Below are 21,788 nucleotides of genomic sequence, written 5' to 3'. Positions count from 1 at the left end.
TAATCAGGTATTAACCTGAAGCCAACACTGAACAATCTGTTATCCTTGTCTTTAAATAGTTAAGGTAATAAAGAAAACCTGAACACGGCAATATGTGGGTTACACTTTTGACCTTGTAAAAATGCTAGTTGCCTATCTTTGCTTTCAATGTTTTGAGTCACTTGTCTGTAACAAACATGCAGGTAAATCAGGAGATCTGCATACATGTTCCAAGTCAGCAAAGTTTTATAACCTAAGGAATTTTCAGATTAAAAGATTAGCAGCAAACTATGCTTCTACTGATAGCCAACATTTTATCAATATTTGTTTACAATAAACCACACCACACAAAGAACAGCTCTAGTCAGAGTTCCAGTGGCCAAGAACCCTCTCTTCAAATATACTGTCTTCCTAAAATGTAACTGCACACTGCACCCAGTCCCTCATGCTCTCACCACAAATCTATCACTAACGTCCCAACATTTGAGCTACTCTTCAGTGCTACTGATGTATCTAATCACTAATAAATTCATAAAACCAAACACGAATCTAAGCACAAAATCTTTACTGCTGTTTCATCATCAATAATCACTGTGTACAGTTCATTCATCAAAGTTGAGTTTAGTTATGCATCAAAGCAAAGAGAAGCTAGAACCTAGGATTTGCATAGGGGCTTGGTGGACAGGCATAACAGATGGTAATGCTATTGCATCTAAAGCAATTTGAGATAATCAGACTTATTTCACTAAGGGGTGGATTTATAAGGCAGTGGAAAGGCCTTACTACAGTCAAAGTGCTGCTTTAAGATAAAAAGGCAAATTTTTGGAAAACAACATTTAAATTGTGTGCTCCCCCCAGCATCTTAATGCTCTACACTGCATTTATGAATTACTCAGCTCTCAAAGAGTGGTTAGTATTATTTGCTCTCCTTATTCTTTTAATTTTTTCTATATTTATACCCATAGCCTGTGTATGGCTTGAGCACCCCTTGATAATATAAGGTAATAATAGCCTCCTTAGGAATCAAATGTATTTATATATTGTATAAATGACTATTACCGTATTTTTTGGCGTATAAGACGCACTTTTTCTTCCCCAAAACTGGGGGGGAAAAGTGGGTGCGTCTTATACAGCGAACACAGTTTTTAAAAATAATTAAAATATCATACTCACCCGATACCGCGATGCTGCGTGCTTCTTTTCTCCTCACCTCCTGGCTGCAGCGCGTGTCTCCTCCGAGCGAGGAGAAGGCGGCACACGTGCCCCCGCGATTCTCCTCCTCCGAGCGAGGAGAAGGCGGCACACGTGCCCCCGCGTTCCTCCCCCCCTGAGCGAGGAGAAGCCGGCACACGTGCCCCTGCGATCCCGGAAGCACGCTGATCCCTGCCCTAACGGAGTTCCCCCGGCTGAGAACGTACGGTACCTGTAAGTACGCACAGTAAGTGGCACAGGGTGATCAGAAGGGGATGAATTGGCACAGGGTGATCAGAAGGGGATGAATTGTTAAATTTATACAGTTGATATAAAATATTTTACTACAGTATTTGGTTCAGAATCATTTTTTTCTAGATTTTCCTCCTTTAAAATGAGGGGGGTCTTATATGCCGGAGCGTCTTATACGCCGAAAAATACGGTAATACACAAAATGTAACAGTTTGGAAGCAAATAAAACAAAAAATGGAAAAGCCTGGGCACCCCGTCAATCAGTACTGGAATAACGACACTCCACACCACTCCACAATGGACTTTAAATGTTTCTCATAGACAGCTAGCAGTTTTGTTTGTGCTTTAGGATTTTAGCTAAATTATTTTCATGTAAAAATATTTAAAAAATGTAATTTGAACAGATAGACTGCAATTTTTTTGTCATCCTAAACTTTTATGGAAAACTATTTATCATGGATTATTTGGATATATATAGACCTGCTTGCACTTGACAGTTAACCAGTTATTCCAATTCAACAAATTGCGATAAAACCACCACTGTGCTGGTCCATATTATGTAATATAGTTAGGTCCATAAATATTTGGACAGAGACAACTTTTTTCTAATTTTGGTTCTGTATATCACCACAATTAATTTTAAATGAAACAACTCAGATGCAGTTGAACTGCAGACTTTCAGCTTTAATTCAGTGGGTTGAACAAAAAGATTGTATAAAAATGTGAGGAACTAAAGCCTTTTTTTAGCACAATCACTTCATTTTAGGGGCTCAAAAGTAATTGGACAAATTAAAAAGCTGAAAAAAAATGTTAATTTCTAATACTTGGTTGAAAACCCTTTGCTGGCAATGACAGCCTGTAGTCCTCCTTTTTAATGCTCTGCCAGGCCTTTACTGCAGCGGCCTTCAGTTGCTGTTTGTTTGTGGGCCTTTCTGTCCGAAGTTTAGTCTTCAACAAGTGAAATTCATGCTCAATTGGGTTCAGATCAGGTGACTGACTTGGCCATTCAAGAATATTCCACTTTGCTTTCATAAACTTCTGGGTTGCTTTGGCTGTATGTTTTGGGTCATTGTCCATTTGTATTATGAAACGCCTCCCAATCAATTTGACTGCATTTAGCTGAATTTAAGCAGACAGTATGTCTCTGAACACCTCAGAATTCATTCGGCGGCTTCTGCCTTGTGTCACATCATCGATAAACACTAGTGTCCCAGTGCCACTGGCAGCCATGCACACCCAAGCCATCACACTGCCTCCGCCATGTTTAACAGATGATGTGGTATGCTTTGAATCATGAGCTGTTCCAGGCCTTCTCCATACTTTTTTTCTTGCCATCATTCTGGTAAAGGGTAATCTTGGTTTCATCTGTCCAAAGAATGTTTTTCCAGAACTGTGCCGGCTTTTTTAGATGTTTTTGAGCAAATTCTAATCTAGCCTTTCTATTCTTGAGGGTTATGAGTGGCTTGCACCTTGCAGTGCACCCTCTGTATTTACTTTCATGCAGTCTTCTCTTTATGGTAGACTTGGATATGGATACACCTACTTCCTGGAGCGTGTTGTTCACTTGGTTGGCTGTTGTGAAGAGGTTTCTCATCACCATGGAAATGATTCTGCAATCATCCACCACTGTTGTCTTCCGTGGACGTCCAGGTCTTGAGTTCTTGCTGAGTTCACCAGTGATTTGTTTCTTTCTCATGATATACCAAACTGTAGATTTTGCCACTCTTAATATTGTAGCAATTTCTCGGATATGTTTTTTTATGTTTTTGCAGCTTAAGGATGGCATGTTTCACTGGCATGGAGAGCTACTTTGACCGCATGTTGTCTGTTCACAGCAAAATCTTCCACATACAAGCTACCCCCCTCAAATCAACTTCAGACCTTTTATCTGCTTAATTGATAATGACATAACAAAGGAATTGCCCACACCAGCCCATGAAATAGCCTGTATCTTTTTGTTCAACCCACTGAATTAAAGCTGAAAGTCCGCAGTTGTTTCATTTAAAATTCATTGTGGTAATGTACAGAACCAAAATTAGAAAAAAGTTGTCTCTGTCCAGATACCAAATATTGATGGACCTAACTGTATATTTTACAGTTTGGTTTGCGGTTTTTAGCTCTTGTAAGCCTCTCCTGTTAGAAAATAGAGAGTAACTGCTATTAATCTACAAAAACAAAACATCTACCTGAAAATGTCTGCAGATCTATGTAAACCCCCAAATTTTTTGGCACATACAAAAAGGCTACATCAATGAGCTGTTGCCATTATATATATGGGCTACCCTGAGACAGTACAGTACATTAGTGAGAGTATCTCCTGTCCATACAAAGGTATGGACATAGTCCCCACCTAAACAGGACCCAGGTATGTAACTACATCTCTTGCAAATCCACTTGGGGAAATCCACTTCTAGGGCAGTTTCCTTTTTTTTCTAGAGTTAGGAACTAATCTAAAGTAGAATCACAGTATCCTGGCGTTGTTTAAAAAAACTGACCTGAGAAAACAGGAAGCCTGCCATTGCTGAACTGTCCTTTTGGATATGCCTACTTGATATTATTGCTGATGTAAACATTTTTGGCCATAAACAGCTTAGCATCTAACATTTTCAAAAGGTCAGCAATTGCATTTTGTGTATTTCTTGGCACACAAGTTTACTTTAATGTGTCAAGGTATACCAGTAGGCATAAAATCAAACATTTTTTACATGGCCCTGCCTGTTGCCATGCTGTAAAAGTTTGCAATTTTTTTGCCTTTTCCATGGCTTGTTCAAATGTTGAGAGTTTAAACTCATTCAAAACTCCTTTTGTGCATGTACACTGGTTATGTTTTTTAGCTGACATTTTTTTACATATTATAGCACATATACAAGTATATTGTGTTAATCATACACAGGTTGGTGTTTTAATGCTTCACGGCCTACATTACTACATACAAAATTTAAAGTATTGTTTATACACTTGCACTTTAAAATTGGTCTATTCGCCGGTCATTTTTCACTTTTGTGTTTTTGTCATTTACAGTACTTTTCCTAAAACTGGAAAAAAGCAAACAGACCTAAGCAACCAAAGAATAATGGATTTAAGGGTAATGGTGGATTATTAGTTACTGGTTAAACTTCAGATTTAGAAAAATTTTCTTGCAGTGGGGCTATTTGCAAAGGTTTCTGATTAGAGCAATGTAAAATCATTTTTTTATTTTCTTAGCCACTATGGACTGTGGTCACGGGTACTATTATACATTGCAAGTGATCAAATTCAAAGTGCTGTTTTTTTTACAACAGGAAATATGAATGTTAAGCACCTTTTATGTGAAATTAATTATTTTAATTTTTTGATTTTTACTTAATGACTGCATATGGTGTAGATCTTTTTTTCAGCTACAGTGAACTCTATGCAGTGATGTTCCCAAACACACATGCCAATTACCATATTTATCTAATCAATCCTTGAAGCTTGGGCAAAGGCAAGCTACTATAGAAAAAGCAGAATCCCATAATGGAGATTGAGTTTTGGTAAAAAGTAAATAGGATTATTTAGGTTTTCTGCTAGTTACTAGAGTTAAAAAACAAAACAATACTTCCTGAGCATTGGTATTGGTCTTTATGATCATTCGTCAAACTATAGAACCAGCATATAAACACAAGCTAGAACTTTACAGTAAAAGTTGGGATCTGCAAATAGCTTAAGCTGCCTGTTTCTACCGGATAATTTTGACATGAAGACTGCATAAAGGTAATCTCTGTTTTGCCCTTTTTTTTAAGTGCTCAGAATATATAATTTAACTCTGTGACATGGTTATTAAAAGATATTCTAGAAATGAACTATATCATATCACTACTCTGAAAAAGAAAAAACGAATAATGAAAAGGCCATAGCAAAGATGTCTTACCGAGGCTCACGATTTTTTCTCACAAGGCTGACAAACGTCTCTACTTCTGTTTTTGTGATGTGTTTCTCCAATAGTTTACGATTGTTGTGTAGCAGGGCAGTAATAGTGTCCTCTGCTAAAATGTCATAACCAATTTGAGACTGCATGACACCAAACTGCTTGGCTATGTGTTCCTACAGTAAAATACCAAGAAAACCAATGCATATTAAATTTTAATAGTTTGAGTAACAGAAACAGACAAAATAAGGAGAATAGTCTAACAATAGTCCAAAATGTATCATTTTTAGGTCTTAACATTGAAGATTCCAAATTTGAGGGGTTACAATATTTGTATTTAAAGATGTTAGAAAAAAGAACAAAATGTCAACATTCCCTCTGTTGCTACCAGGAATGCTAGCTGTTATTAACATGGCAAAAAGACCTCATACCTGATTCTTCCTGTAATCATCCTGAGAATGACGCAGCACTCTATAGCACAGTCTAAACATATACTGATATGGAGCATTTTTCTGGTCAGAGAGCTCCTCCAGTCTAAGTAGAGGACCTTCACCTTTTTTGTCCTTGAATGGAGCCTTTAGAATACCAAATATCTGAATGCACAGAAAAACAAAAAATGTGAAACAAAATCAACTGCTACCTTTTCAGAGAAAAAAGACTTTAGATAATAAAAAATAAAATAAAAAACAAACAAAAACAAAATATTATAATAAAAATGTTTACCGCATAAAAAATTACATTAGATAAAATTTATCCATCATTAAAATGGCAAAATAAGACAGAAAACATGAACAAGAAATATAATTTATTGCAAATTTAGTAAAAATAATTGCTTCCAAAAGAGTAAAAAACAGAAATAAAAAGCAGGATAGTATTATTATTATTTCTGTTCCTCTTAATTCTGCAAACCTGCTTAAGTATGTTCTGCTCCCTCATTAGCTTCTGCCGTTCTCGGTTTGGTTTGGTGATTGTTATATCCAGCACATTTTGACCATTATTGGGAACATCTACTACAAAGAACACCAGATCTTCTAAAAGCTTGATGGCAAACCTATGGGGAAAATAAAAAAAGTTCATTAACTTGCAGTTCTTTCATGTGCTGAAGGTAATTAAAAATCAATATATAAAAAATATGTATGCAATTTAAATACAAATTTGGATTAGTTTCTTCAAGGTATGTTCTTTTTTTTTTTAAATAATTTTTATTAAAGGATGTTTTAATAAATACCAGAAAAACAACAAAAATCACCTACAAGGTTACAACAAATCGCAATATAACTCAGGCAAAGAAGAAATTTTAAACATAACCATAGCCATAGTTGGCATTAACACTCTAAACAGCATCTATAACAACAGGAAAATCATTATACAGAATTCTCAGAGTATACCATTAAGTATGTTGAAATGTATTCATAATCTGGCGTTTTATTGAGCTAGGCTTAGTCTCTATATATGATTACCATGTATTAAAAAAATGTCTAACCTTTATCTAATGACACTTCTCTCCAAGCCATTCTAAAAACATGGTCCAATTTCTCCTTAAAAAGTGTTGGTGGATGTGGGTCCAACCAATTATGTAATATTGTTTTCTTGACTACCAAGGAAAGAATATCTAACACATTTCGACCACCTTTAGTAATTCTTGCCCCTTGTAAATTAAATGTACCTAAGATGGCCCATTCCGGGGTCAATGCAACATAATAAATCAAAAAAGTAGTAGCATAATGGGCCACCTCCTGAATTTTTAAATCTTCCAGCAATTCCAAACAAATCTGCCCGAGGGTGAGCACATTTAGAACAATCAGAAGTGGAGGCATAGCCCATCAATTATGCACGGTGTGGGGGGATTTACACCCCATGGTAAATTCTAAGTGTCATTTCTCTGTACATTGCAGAAGGGAGAGCAGACCACTCCCTCGAAAATGCTGTCAAGATATCAGTAGCTGTTTTATTGGGAAAATGATTGGACCACCTAACCAGACCTGTTTTTCTGGAAGAATAGTCCAGAGCTAATGTAATGGTTTTGTAATTTTCCGTGATAGCCTTTCTGGATGGATTAGCTTTTAACAACAAACTATCCAATGGGTTCTTTCAGTCCTTAGCTGAAAGGGACTTAAGTACCCTCGATGTATATGATTCTAGCTGCATAAGAACAAATAGCGCTGGTCTCAAAAAAGGGAAGGCATCTACCACAGCTTCGTATTGAAGAGGCCGCTTTGTAGGGACATCCAGCAAAGATTTAATTGTTAAAGTATGAAAAATTGGCCAGTTACCCTAATAGGGCAAAAAGAGAGATGAATGGCTATTTGAAAGGTGCTTTCTCCTTACCTTGTGCCGAACCAACAAGTTACCCAGTTACCTAGTTGGTCACTCAGAGATCTAAAAATCGGTGTTATATTTTGCGAGTACAATTTGTGAGGGTTCTTAGTAATCTGCACACCTAGGTATTGAATTTTCTCACTACACCATAAAAAAAAAGCAGAAAATCCTTACTCCATGTGGGTCTTACAAAATTGGTTAAATATAATGCTTTTGCTTTATCCAGATTGATGCTATAACCTGACACAGATTAAAATTTTGTAATTAGATCTAATATAGATGCCAGGCCACTTCTTGGGTTAGATATGAAAAGTAACAAATCATCAGTAAAAGCGGTAATTTTAAGGACATGAGATCCTATTTGGATACCTTTAAATTTTGGTAGATCTTCAAAAAGTCCAAGGAGAGGATCCAAAGCCAAATTCAAAAAAATTGGAGAAAGAGGACATTCTTGTCCAGTACCTTTAGATAACACCACAGGATTTGTTAAATCCCCATTATTATACAGCTCAGAAGAAGGGTCCTGATAAATATACTGAAAATAAGAATAAAATGTTTGTCCAAAAGCTCTAGTGGACAATATCGCTTGAAGTAGAGGCCATTCTCTTATATCAAAAGTATTTTCCGCATCCATATAGTCACTATGGCAGTAAGATCATCCTCTACAACAGTTTGGACAGACACCAGAAACATATAACACTTTTTTAATTATATGAATAGAACATTTTTATATACTTCAGTGTAAAAATATAACAAAACCATGTGTGCCATGAAAATATTTACTCTCTGGATATAATTAATATTCTAAGATAGCTAAGTAAAAGCTTAAGAAAAACAGAGAATGAACTTATAGTAACAACTTATTCTAGTTGTCTTCTACCAGCAAATGTTTGGTAAATTATTACTTATAATGGTTTGGTAAATTATTATTTATATAGCGCCAAAATATTATGCAACATTTTACAAAGTCCATAGTCTTGTCACTTAGCTGTTCCTCAAAGGGGCTCACAATCTATGTCCTTACCATAGTCATATGTCTTTAAAATAGTCTAAAGTAAATTTTTTCAATCTACCTGGTGGAAACCCTCGAAAACACAGGGAGAACCTGCAAACTCCATGCAAGATTTGAACCTGAGACCTAGCACTGGAAAGGCTAGAGTGCTAACCTCTGAGCCACTGTGCTACCCATGTAACCAATACAAGAAAAACTCTGCCCTTCAGTTTTATATATTTATAAATTTTATAAATGAATAAAACACTAGCTTCCCTCTCTGGGTCTTTCCCTCCATAGCAGAAAACTGGTAGAATGCCAGCAAGAGGGGTGTAAATGGTTTGCCAATGTCAGTGAGTTCCACTGACTTACTCTACTATGAGGGATTGTCATATAGAGGGAAGTCCACAACCACATCATTGCTAAAAAAAAGAGGGATAATTTGGGCTACTATAATCAATGTCTTCAAAAAAAAAAAAAAAATATTTATATGTACATATTTTATGTAACAAGATTTGTGTAAGGCTGGTTAGTGGTTACCAGAAGGTTAATCAACGCTTAGGATAAAAAAAAAGTCAGTAAATTAAAGTACTGTCATTTTAATTTAATTTTACAGCAGTCATCTAAAAAAAAGGTTTTTGTATCAGGCCTAATATTTGTTTTATACATTTATACTTTTTAAACCATGTATATTTTCATTTTAGCAATGAGGCATTATTTGTGTAACAATATGATTCACAATGCATTGTGGGCCTTCAAAAGAAAGACTGCAACAGAAGAAGTTTACTTTCAGACTGTTCCTCACCATATCAAGAGACAACACACTGAAGGGAAAGTGCAAATAATCACTTTTCTGACAAATAAGGTTGTGCATGTTAGCTTTAAATGTCTAGCTCTATAACAAACAGGCTTTCTTTTGGCAATACAGACAAGAAAAGTCTTTGAAAAATGTTTAAATGAGCATCATCCTCCCTCAATTGACCGAAAAAAACACAACTTTCCAATATTTCATATTTATCTGATTAAAAGAAAAAAATGTTTAAGTTCTTACAAAAATACAAACAAAATACATTTCCTTTTAATATGTAGTTTCTCTGTTCATTTATAATATGATTTAAACATGCTCCATAATGACAGTAGGCTGGCTCACTACTACTGATAATAGCCTCATTTAAGACTACAAATTTTGCTACACTGCATGGTATGTTTTCAATGCTTTATGTCCCCAATGAAATCAGCATGAATTATATTTCCTGGTAAAGTCTCTTCTCTCATCTCTGCCAGTAAGACTGTAATTCAACAGTTTGCAGTATTATTACAGGGGCACATGTGGATTCTACAATGAGGTCACATTTTGCATTTGCAGATCACATTTTGCATTAAGTATCAGATAGCAAAGTCCTCATTACAGCCTCCTACAATCCCTACTTGACTGCTTCCTCTTTAACGCAGTGTACAATGTGTACCAATTTGAATTCATGGAAGATTTTGATGAATACAGCGTATAGATGCTCCTGTTTTGTGTGAGAAAGAATCAAGTTTGATATTGGAGGGTTGCCAGTTGGCACAGTGTGACCCACGGGCTGCCCATTGTCCACCACCACTCTACTTTCTCAAAAACCTTTTTTCATTTTTCCTCACTCCAAGGGACTTGGCTCATGGCCCAATTGTTGAAAGTACCGGAAAATGCTCTAATTTCTGTTGATACTGAAATAAAAGAAGGAAAATAAAACCTGGCTACCTACAAAGACATCTTTATTGCAAAGCATGATTGAAATGAACTACACAACAATGATACATAAAATAAAAAAAGTAAATATTGCGTGAGTGTAATGAGATCAGTGATAACAAGGGATTAATGAAACCAGAATTTACTGTTGCTGCAAACTGGGTAGGTTCTAGTTAATCCTTGCTCTGCATGCACCTTGTAAAAAAATATGCATGTCTCAGACAGAAGATGAAGTCACTGGGGTGTGGACTACAAGAATATTTACCATTCATAGATGGATCAGCAGACACAATTTCCTAACAGACATAGAGATATCCTGTGCATTCAACAGGACCAGACTAGAACAGAACCTCAGGGTAAGAACATTCTAATTATATCCAGCACCCTCCACATTGCCTCAGTGACCTGGATCTGACTGTATTTGTGTGCAGCTGTGATGAGCATGCTGCTCTAAAACTATGCTGGATATATGGTTACATGTTGTAGAATGATGATCTATGCACAATAAAGCAGTCTGTGCTGAATTAATGGCAAAGAGCATTCAAGCTCTTATATCTATTGGACTGTTTCTGTTCATGTTGTTATCTGTGTTTGTGTAGTGAATGATGCTCATTGATATATCATAAATGTGCAGGGAGCAGATAAGGGTTTGTTTAACAATTCAATAAATGGCTGAATCAGCCACTGATAAAAAGTAATGTTTATCCTACACATCATATTACCACAAAAAGGAAGTAGTAAGAATGAGCCCACCAATACACTTTTCATCATGACAGTACTGAGCCCTTTAAAACGTTCCCTGCCAAGTAGTGGTTCAGATAGTTGGTCAGCAATCTGCAGAAAACAAAATGCTGAACATCAACAGACATGTGTTTTCTTTAAGTCAGGCAGTCAGAAAGTAAATAACACTAACTATTGAATTATTGAATTACAAAATTATTGACCTAATCCCCTTTTCTTTGTAAAGCAAAAACAAAACTAGAACTGGGTTATAGGTAAGCTTGGCTACAGCTAAATCCTGACTATTGCTAACTGATTTATACAGTGGCTTCAGAAAGTATTCAGCCCCCCTTCATCTTTTTCAGTTTTGTAATGTTGCAGCTTGATGCTACAATCATTAAAATTCTTTTTCTAAGTAAATACCATACAGTAAAAAAAGTTTTTTTTCACATGTAAATACTAAATGTACTTTTCACATCTGGATTGGGGGTGCCACATATGGAAAGACGGAGCCTCTAGGGGGCGCTATGGATTGCACAATAGTGGTGTGAGCCCTGAGAAGGTCCAAGATGCAGATACTAAGCAGCAGCCTGGTCTTCTCCAGAGCCTCTAGAAGTGAGGATGTTGCGCTGCAGGCTGCTGCAAGGTTGTGGTTGTGTGGCACACCAGGGTGGGCAGAACAGTGTGTGGAAGGAGAAATGTCAAGGAAGGCCGGGTTCAAAGCAGGCAGCAGACAAACGTAGTTAGGAACAAAGCTTGGGGTCAAGTAACAGGAGAGAATAGACTCCAGTGATGCAGGGGTCACCGAAGACTAAAGACACAGGAAGCGACAGGAGGCGCGGTTGACACCACAGACACAGGGGAACATTAAAACAGCACAAGGGAATAGCCAAAGAAACATCAGACAGTCGACAAGGGGTTAGTACAGGAGCTGGACTGGGAAACACTCAATTAATCAACAGGTGTAGAGGAAATGCTTAGCAGAGCTAGGGGGCTCGGCACTAATGAAGACATGCTGCACAAACTGAGTACTGTGTCTGAGCCAGCTACATAGCCAAGGAAAATTAAGAGGCTATTTCCTGATTGGCTGGCTAGAGGGTTGATGCTGATAAAACTTAAAAGAGTAGGCGTGCCCGGGACCAGAACTGCTCACATGCACAGGAGAAAGGCGCCTATGCTTTAGTGCGGAGGAGGCAAGAGTGACATGGAGATTTTGCCATTCCTCTTTGCAAATCTTTTGAATCTCAGATAGGTTGGATGAGGCCCATCGAGGGACAGCCATTTTCAGGTCTCTCCAGATATATTGGATAGGATTCAAGTCAGGGCTTTATGTGGGCCACTTTAGGATATTCAGAGAATTGTCCTAAAGCAGCTCATGTGTTGTCTACATTTTGTGCATTGGGTCATTGTCATGTTGGAAGGTGAACCTTTTGCCCAGTCTGAGGTCCGAAGCACTGTGGAAAAGGTTTTCATTGAGGTTTTTTCTCTGTACTTTACTCCATTCAGCTTTCCCTCAACCCTGGTCTGCTGCTGGAAAACACCTCCACAGCATGATGCTGCCACCACTTTTTCACTACTGGGTGATGAGTGTAGCCTGGTTTCCTCTAGATATAACATTTACAATTGAGTGCAACAATTTCAATCTTGGTTTCATCAGACCAGAGAATCATGTTCCTCACAGTCTGAGAGTCCTTCAGGTGCTTTTTTGCAAACTCAAGAAGAGAGGTTTCTGTGTATCCACTCTGCCATAAAGCACAGGTCAATAGAGGGCTGTGGTTAAGATTGTCCTTCTGGAATTTGGCCCCATTTTTACACAGGATCTCTGGAGCTCAGTCGGAGTGACCATCAGGTTCTTGGTCAAATTTCTCACTAATGCCTTTCTCCTTCAATTGCTCAGTTTGGCTGGATGACAGCTGGAGGAGGAGGAGCTCTGGTTGTGCCAAACTTCTTCTATTAAAAATATATAGAGACCACTGTGCTCCTGGGAACCTTTAGTGGAGTAGAATTTTTCTGTAACCTTCCCTAGATCTGTGCTTCACAACAATCCTGTCTGTGAGCTCTGCAGGCAGTTTCTTTGACTTCATTGTTAGTTTTTGCTCTGATATGCATTGTCTGCTATGAGATTTTTTATGGAGAGGTGTGTGCCTGTCCAAATCATGACCAATCAATTTGATTTACCACAGAAGAACTCCAATCAAGGTTCAGAGCCATGTCAAAAGTGATCAAGAGAAATGGAAGGCAAATAGTATTGGGAGATAAATTTAAACAAAAGGAATATTTATGAAAATGTAATATTTCACTTCTTCCTTTTTACTAAATTGTCTAGAATACTGCTTTCACTTTGTCATTATGGGGTACATATATCATAATTTATTATAAAAAAGGGTAAGTTAAAAGGGATGAAACAGATTGAAGATGTAAAGTTTAAACCTGAATACTTTTCCTATTATCTTGCTACAAAAGTTGAAGCTTCAGGGAGAACAAGAGATGCACATTGGTAAAGATCAAGTTAAAGGCAGAAATAAAAGAAATGGCAAAAACTAGCAGGAGCGATGGAGAAAATTCAGTATTGAGTCCTATTCTTTTTCATCTCTGTATTGATGATCTGGTGAAAGAGAGAGTAATGTTTCTAGTTTTGCTGAAGATACAAAATTATGTTGAAGTACTAAAACGCAACAGGATGTAACATTATACATATAGATCTATAAAAAATGGCAACATGGGCAGTTGCTTTGAATATGTACTTTAATGTTGAAAAATGTGAAATTTGAAATGCTCTCTGCAGTAATGGTTTTGGCTCATATGTGTTACACAGAGTACTTATAGGAGAAACAGAGCTATATAAAAACTTTGAATTACTGATTAAAAATAAACCAACAAGCAACAGAACTTATTGGCAAGCAGCTCCAATATATCATACAAAATCATAGGTAAAACCCTTAATGGTTATTTTTTTATTGACATATTTTTTTCACTTACAATCTTATAGACACAACAGGGAGTGAAAATCCAAATTCTTTCACTTTGTCCCTATTGGACTATTTTCTGTCCACTCCTGGTGACCACTCACAGTTTTGAAATTTCCCTCCAATCCACTCTCCAAGCATTGTGCAGCAATAAAAAAAACAAACATAATCCCATCCTGAAAAAAAAACTTCTCCTGCTTTGTGAGCGTGTGCAGCCAAAAGGTGAAACCTTATTAAACATATAAATGATAAGGAAAGTCGGGGGTTTGAGGCTTGATTTGTTTAGAAATTTTTTCTAGACAAATCGAGCCTCAAACCCTTGTATTACTTTATTATTTATATGTTACATATTATTTACAGGGTGGCACTGATAATATTATAGAGAGACAGAGAACCCTTTATTTTCCGAAACCTTATTAAACATATAAAAAGCCAGCATAACAGGATTAACTTTAAGTACTTTACTGTGACTGTGATTTTTTGTTTCCCGGTATATCAGTTTTTTCTTTTCCAAACTATTTTAGATTTACTTGTTTATTTTTGAATTCGTATTGTTTGTTTTTGTATGCAGGGTTGCTGATTAGCTATTTGTTCTGGTCATGCAAGATTTGTTTGGCAATTGCCCTGGTGATAGAGGCAGGATGAATTGAGAGGCTCTTCTCCCATTAGGTGGGCATCAGCTTGCCATATCTGCTAGACATATCACTTCTGATTTCTGGACAAGACAGGCATATTACTGTGGCATATTATGGTTGTTTAAACAATACCATAATCCTATTTGACACTGCTCACCATCCTGAAAACAGGGCACAATAGCACCATGGTACAATAAATAATATATTAATTATTCAATTTCTATGGCACTTTGGAGATGCAAAGGTAAGCAGCAAACATGTATGCATATGCACATGTATATATTTATAGCTTGTGCTGTCACATTTACTGGACAGCTTGAACTTGCATGTAAAAAAATTAATAAAATAACTAATTTGATTGCAGGATATATCATACAATTGTACAATAACTGATGTATATAGTTATAGTTATATGAATAGTTAGATTTAGGTCATACAGGACAACACCAAGAGATTGTGGCTCCACTTACCAAAACAGGAAACACAATCACAACAAATTATAGGAGGCGGTTCATTCCTTATTTCCTAAATTATTGTGCTTCTTCCGCTGCTGGGGAACATCCCTTTGGAGAGCACTTCTGAGTCAGATTCCTATCCTGGATTCCTATCCTGGGTTTTCTTCTTCTCTTCTTCCTCGACTGACTGGACTGATCACCAGTGTGCAGTTTTGCTGTATCCATCTCCCTCCTTACCTTCAATCTCAGGTGAGCCCAAACCATTTCTGCTTGGAAACCTTGGCGGTTCAGCGTCCCTCCTATTGGTGCTGGCACTTGATTTTGTGGTTGAAAAGAGAAGATAGAGATGTCAAGGGAGGCGAGATTCCCCCTTGACCCAGGACACAGTGTGTCATGTCTCAGTAGGGAGGGGTCCTAGGGATGTGTGTGAGGTCTTAAGTTACAGAATCTGAATTCCAGATTCCTGCAACCAGTTCCTGTGCTATGCTAGTATTGAGGGGATGCCGAACTGGCTCAGAAAACCCACATAGGCTATCAGTTTCACTAAAAGGTTGACTGTCTGTTCACCCTGTGACAGGCATGGTAAGCATCATGAGGATCAGGCAACAACCAGTGAAAATGTTCCCCCTCCTTCAAACATGGGGAAAGTGGAGACTGATTATGATTCCCCACTTGAAGGAAACTAGCTAAAACCAATAAATATAAATTGTTCTTGAAGGACTCTCAGTATATTTTAGATACTTTAGATCCTTTTTTTTTTCTTTTCTTCTGAAAACTCATTTGGAGTTGGGTACCCCCAGGGAGGCCATTCTGGAATGATTTGTGACTTTGTTGAAACCTACCACCTTTATGGCTGAATTTGCTGAATCTGTCAGAATTTTGGCTGGAACTGCAGCCTTAGTGAATTTTGCCATCAGCGCTTGGTGTTTGAAAACTTGGTAAGGAATTCTGCTTAACAAATCCAATCCACTCCAGTGTCACTGTCTTTTTTGTCTGTCATTTGCAACCTCTATTTAATGTACAGCTCTGCATAATATGTTGGCGCTACATAAATACTGTTTATTATTATTATTAATAATAATCAATCATCATCATCATCATCATCATCATCAATCATCAATCATCCATCATCCATCATCCATCATCCATCATCATCGAAAAATCAATGTGTGTGGTATTCTTGATTTTGGGGGATCAGTTGTTTGGCCCTGAATTAGGGCAAGTTTAGGTCTGCAGATGAAAAGAAATGTTTTCTAGCTAATAAAGGAAAACTCCAGTTAAACATTTCTTCTTTTTTCCAAATTTACAACAGGGACCAGCCAACTGGTCAAGCTTTTCCACCTTCTGTCCCAATTGTCTTGACCTAATCTCAGCCCAGTCCTTCAAAAGAATGGTTTACCCAATGGGTAAGATCTTGCTTATCCTTTCTTTGCCATCCTGAATGTTTCAGAGGAGGACTGTGTTTTAATGTTTTTTGGAATTGTGTTTTCTGTTTTGGTGGATGGAGCCACATTCTCACAGAGCTCTCCTAGATGACTACTAGAAATAGAGTAACTTTTTAAATTGGCCCCACTATATAGGTAACTAAACAGAAGATTTTTCAGCCATGGTGTTTGTATTTCCCCAAATAATAACATACCTCCGGTCATTCTGGCTGATGAATCCCTCATTCAAACGTTCCACAAAATTGGCTAGCATGGAACTTGCATCATTAGCAAAATCCAAATCCCGAATCTCAGACACAGGTACAGAAACAATAGCAAATGCTTCCTTATCTTCTTTTGTAGGACAGGTACCCAGCTGAGCAAAAAAAAAGTGTAAAATATTAGCATAGACTTTATTAGACTGTGAAAATAACAATATTAAGTAGACAGTAGGCTCTATCCCATCAGGAATGGAAATAAGGATTGGAATTAATGAACCTACTTACCATCAGACGTATAGGCCGTTCTTCATCAACGTCTATGGGGACATTGGTACTCTGAATCCAAGTGTTGGTACACAGATGTCTTAATCTCACAAATGAGTTCCTAATAAAATACAGATAGTTGAACTGTTGGTGAGTATTACTATAAATGTAACACTGTAACATTATAAATTATTAGAAACACAGCAACACTATGCAGTAACTCTTTACAACCAATTAGAAATTAGAACACACACAGATCTTACCTAGTTAAAAGATCAATAAAATTTACCAACCAATGTAACTGAAGGACCTGTTTGTTAATGATAGGTTAAATTGGTTGTTTAGGTGGGCCATTAAAAACTAGATGTAACATTTTAAAGCAAGGCCACTCTCATTTCTGGAGCTGTAGGCAGTAATTAGTAAAGATACGTGCACACTTCAGATAATAGTTACCTAAGCAGGTTCTCCTTGCAGGTCTTCCCTCTCCCCTTCTGCACAGTGTTGCTATGCATACTGTGTTTACCGGTTCAACTGGCGTATCGGTTTTAACTGGCGAAAATCCTCAGATGTTCATCAGACATCTGTACCAGACCTAACTCATCAGCACAATTTTTCTACCTAGATCAGCCCCCTCCCTACCAGAAGTGAAGTGGCAGCCCATCGGCCAGCTATTTTTTAGAGAAGAGAGAAAAGTGCTGAGATCCAATGTAAATGTCATCGCTGTTTCTTTTGTGGTTAAATTGCACCAATTGGCTGTAACTACAAGTTTTAATGAAGGCTGCTTATTATGACTATGGTAATATTTAAATATCTATAGTTTTATCATACTTTAATTAGAAAGTACAATTATATTGTAACACATTGACTCGTTTACAGCTAAAAACTCTTTTATGTTCAAATGGCTTTAGATACCCTATCTTCTTTATAGGAAACATCTTAAACAACTTTAAAGACTAAGGCTGCATACCTACACTCAATTACTGTCAATGGAGACAATCTTTTATGATCATTTCGAACTACAAAAGAGTGAGAGATGAACAAATGAGCGCTGCATCCAAACCGCTGTTCTGTTCTATGGAGGGGGGAGCGAAACCCTGCTGTGCTCTCCTCCCTTCACTTGTTTTGGGGTTGTTCATCCGTAAAGACCGATCCTTGAACAACATCAACTTCTGTCAGACACAGCTTCTATACAGGTCCACAGAAACCACCTTTTTTTTCTGCTGTGAGACATTTCACTTTGCATACTGTAATATATCCCACATGCAAAGTATTTCTTTCTGTAATATTATTTATCTTGATACCTGGGAACAAATGAATCTGTCTTCTGCAGGGTGGTGGGATCCAATTCAAAAAGAGATGCAATGTCATTCCCATGAGGTACAGCTACTAGGCGATACTTGATCTTCTCCCCTGCGTTTCTACGGTTGGGACGTGTATTCACTACCTGAGAGAAGATCGGTGGTCAATGAAGAGGTGGAAGATGCTGAAAATTAGGAAAGGAAAAGGCAGAAACAGGAAGAGAAGAAGAATTGTGAGATAAGTGTACTGTCAGTGCATGGATGTTGGGGCTAATTCAGCAACAGGACTATTGCTTGCATCAAGCAATCGAATTTGAGCTTTCATTGTGCTGTTTTGGGAAAGTGTAAGCCGTGCATTCATACAGTATAGGCTGCATGAGAACACAGGGCACTAGGGAACACAGTGGCTTAATGGAACATGCTCAGCAAAAGGTTGGGTCCTTACTGTGCTGAAATTAACATGTCATGTTGATGCTACAGTCTCTTCAAAAGTCCTTCCAGGTTACCCCTCAGAGCCTGATATTGCTAGTCTCACATCAAAGCTCTTGCACAGCCCCCTAGGCTTACTTTTTATACCATTCAGTAAAAAAATGGAAGCAGTTGCCCTTTTTTGCTGTCACAGACAGTTACCATTATTCAGCTTCATCACCCTTACAGTAAAATGATACAGAAGGGAAACATTCTTGGACGGGAAAAGTAAAGTGACAAAAAAGAGCAAAAAGAACCGGAGAGACAACACATTTATGGATTGAGCATACTAAATACTAAACAATGTCACAGATAAAAAACAGAATCCACAACCTAGAGCAGAAAGAACAAAAAAAGAATAGCTTTAGAAGGAGCAAAGGGCAATTTGTGTAGGTGCTGAATGCACCAGTTCTCCAGGCAGGCACACTGAGATTTTGCAATTCCATTTGTTTTGCAAAGCAGACACAATTGTAGAGTGTGCACTGTGGTAAATTAGCACTAAGCAAATAGACAGAAGCACTGGGTATGAACTAGAGAAAATGAATTAACCATCATCTGGGACCTGAGCTAGATTTGTAAATTTAGAATAGTAGGATTTGTTTATTTGAGGCTATTGGGCCAATCTAGGAAATTACTTTTTCAATTCTCTATACATTGTCCTAGTTCCTAGTTTTTCAAAATCTCATCTATGGTTAATTTGATACTATTTTCATATTGTATTGTGCATTAACTATGTATGTATTTATTGAGTCAGATATTTGCTAGATATTGCAATTTTTACAGCCCCACAGAAAGCTTATAGTGCTAAATACATTAAAAAAATTATAATCATTCTAAGCATTTAATAAGTAAACTTACTGCATACGATGCTCCTGATTTGGATTCCGGGGCATCACCTTTGTAAGTTGGATTCTCCTGCAATGTTCAAAGCACAAGATCAAACTACAAACAATGGATTATATAAATAGATTGGCCTACTGTTGTTCCCAGCTGTTTTCTCTAATTTTAGCTTCTGTACTGATCTACACAAGGAAGACCCAACCCAAAACATAAATACAAGGGTTCTTCAAAACTTTATTAGGAAAACAAATTGTATCACTTTTCTTCATAGTCACCTTCCTTTGTGAAGCAGTTTTCCTACTAACATGACAATCACAGACACATTCAATTACTAAACCTGCAGAAACTTTTTGAGGCACCTTGTAATGTGCAAATATTGTCCAAAAGACAAGAACTTCTGTCAGTTATACTATGCCCACTTTTTCTATTTTGTATTAAATGGATAGCCCCCCTAAACTGCAGTTTTAAAGGCATTTACATTTCTTTTCCTTCTGACACACCATTTAGCACAGGAAGCCAAAAAAATAAAAAATAAAAATCCAGTACTCTAAAGTATAGAGGGGCATTTGATTCACCAGTGCTGTCACATAGGAAACCATGGGTTTGTGTAAGATAGTACTTATTTTATACTTATTTTCACTACCGGCAGCTTAATGGTACAGTGTAAGAGTGAAAGAAAGGTATTGGCTGGTGAGAGTCTGCATTAAAGTTAACCTGTTTTTTCCACCTGCATGGGCAGATAAACTTTAGTATTAATATTATTATCATTATGGAAATTGATTTTATTTTGTATGTTTATATACAAAAAGAACCACTTTGCTTTACCAATAATCAGTCAGCCCTTTAATAGAGGAAGCTACAAAGCACAGAAATATTTCTATGCCAACCAAATGGAGCAATTAAAGCTAAAAGCAGATATTCTATTAACAGGAATACACCAATGTAACAGCAAAAAGAAACAGAAATAACAAACAGCTACAAGTAATAAATCACATGCTAACAAAAATGCCTTTAGAAGTTTTAAGGTAGGTACACAGAGAAACAGTAAATACTTATTGATTCATTATGAGTACAGTAGTTTACCAGAAAAAAAAAGAAAAGAAAAAATGAGACCAGTCGGAAGTAATTCCTTTGTTATGTCATTATCAATTAATCAGATAAAAAGCCTGAAGTTGATTTGGGGGGGGGGGGGTGTCACGGTCCCTTCCGTGACTGAGGTTAGAAGATCTGTGAGACAAGCTACATGGGAGGTTATCTGTTTTTACTTTTTTTTTCTGTGTTGTTGTTTGTAATGACCACACCAGCTGGTGGTCTTTACTGCTCCTCCATTTAGTCTAGCCTCACACTTCATGCTATGCGGTTGATATTCACTTCTGGGATGTGAAGAGCTGGTTCCTGCTCCTCCATTTGCTATTTAAGATAGGTTGATCTACTTTTGGTGTTTTGTTGTTTTTTTGTTGTTTCTAGGCCTCAGGGAGACGCTGGTTCTTTAATCAGGGAAGGAACTAGTAGTCTCAAGCCCAGTCACTATTCCTAGGGCAATTCAGGGCTACTAGGGCCCAGGTTCCAGTGTATGAATATTCCCACCTTCAGGGGATATTCATACTGATAGGAGTCAGGGCTAGGTTAGGGTTTCCATAGGGTGTGACAGTTTCCTTCTCCCTAGCCGGGGAAGGCCTAGTCCCTTGCCCTTATCCTTATGTGTTCATGCTGGTGAACCTTCCCCCCTCCCCATAATCCATGACAGGGACATGACATTTTATTCACCAGTGCTGTCACATATGAAACTATGGGTTATTATTATGTGTAATTATTTAGACAGATAATGCAGCTAAATACTGTTGCCCAACAGCAAAATGTTTCATTGTTAAAATGTGAACAAGTAAATATCTGCACTACTTAATATTTACAAACTCCCAAAATGAATATTTCAGGATCAAATTACAAGTGTTAGACTAAGCTGCAAACCATTTACTGCTCCACCCAATCATATGAAAAAAATACATATTTTACAGACAATAGTTTTCTCTTTCGGATTTTCTCCTAAGTGCTTTTTAGTCATGCTTGCAACGCTTTGGTCTAAAACCGCATCTTATGAAAGGAATATTACCCAAAGCATCCGACTCTCCACATTCCTCAACTTCAAACTA

General features: G+C 37.3%; 1 protein-coding gene across 2 annotated transcripts in view; it reads right to left on the bottom strand.

Annotated features, from left to right (window-relative positions):
• ITPR3 (inositol 1,4,5-trisphosphate receptor type 3) overlaps positions 1-21,788 on the bottom strand; it is a 187,055-nt gene that overhangs the window by 119,398 nt on the left and 45,869 nt on the right. For both annotated transcript variants that reach the window (XM_072422560.1, XM_072422566.1), the window contains exons 10-16: positions 19,657-19,713; positions 18,334-18,476; positions 17,054-17,153; positions 16,763-16,923; positions 6,218-6,359; positions 5,740-5,901; positions 5,312-5,484 (exon numbers count right to left, since the gene is read on the bottom strand). In XM_072422560.1, the coding sequence (XP_072278661.1) occupies positions 5,312-5,484; positions 5,740-5,901; positions 6,218-6,359; positions 16,763-16,923; positions 17,054-17,153; positions 18,334-18,476; positions 19,657-19,713 (938 nt within the window). The remainder of the gene's footprint in view (positions 1-5,311; positions 5,485-5,739; positions 5,902-6,217; positions 6,360-16,762; positions 16,924-17,053; positions 17,154-18,333; positions 18,477-19,656; positions 19,714-21,788) is intronic.

The sequence above is a fragment of the Pyxicephalus adspersus genome, chromosome 1 (genome assembly GCF_032062135.1).
Source record: "Pyxicephalus adspersus chromosome 1, UCB_Pads_2.0, whole genome shotgun sequence".
Classification (NCBI taxonomy): Eukaryota; Metazoa; Chordata; class Amphibia; order Anura; family Pyxicephalidae; genus Pyxicephalus; species Pyxicephalus adspersus.
This window is presented reverse-complemented; position numbering and strand designations above follow the sequence as displayed.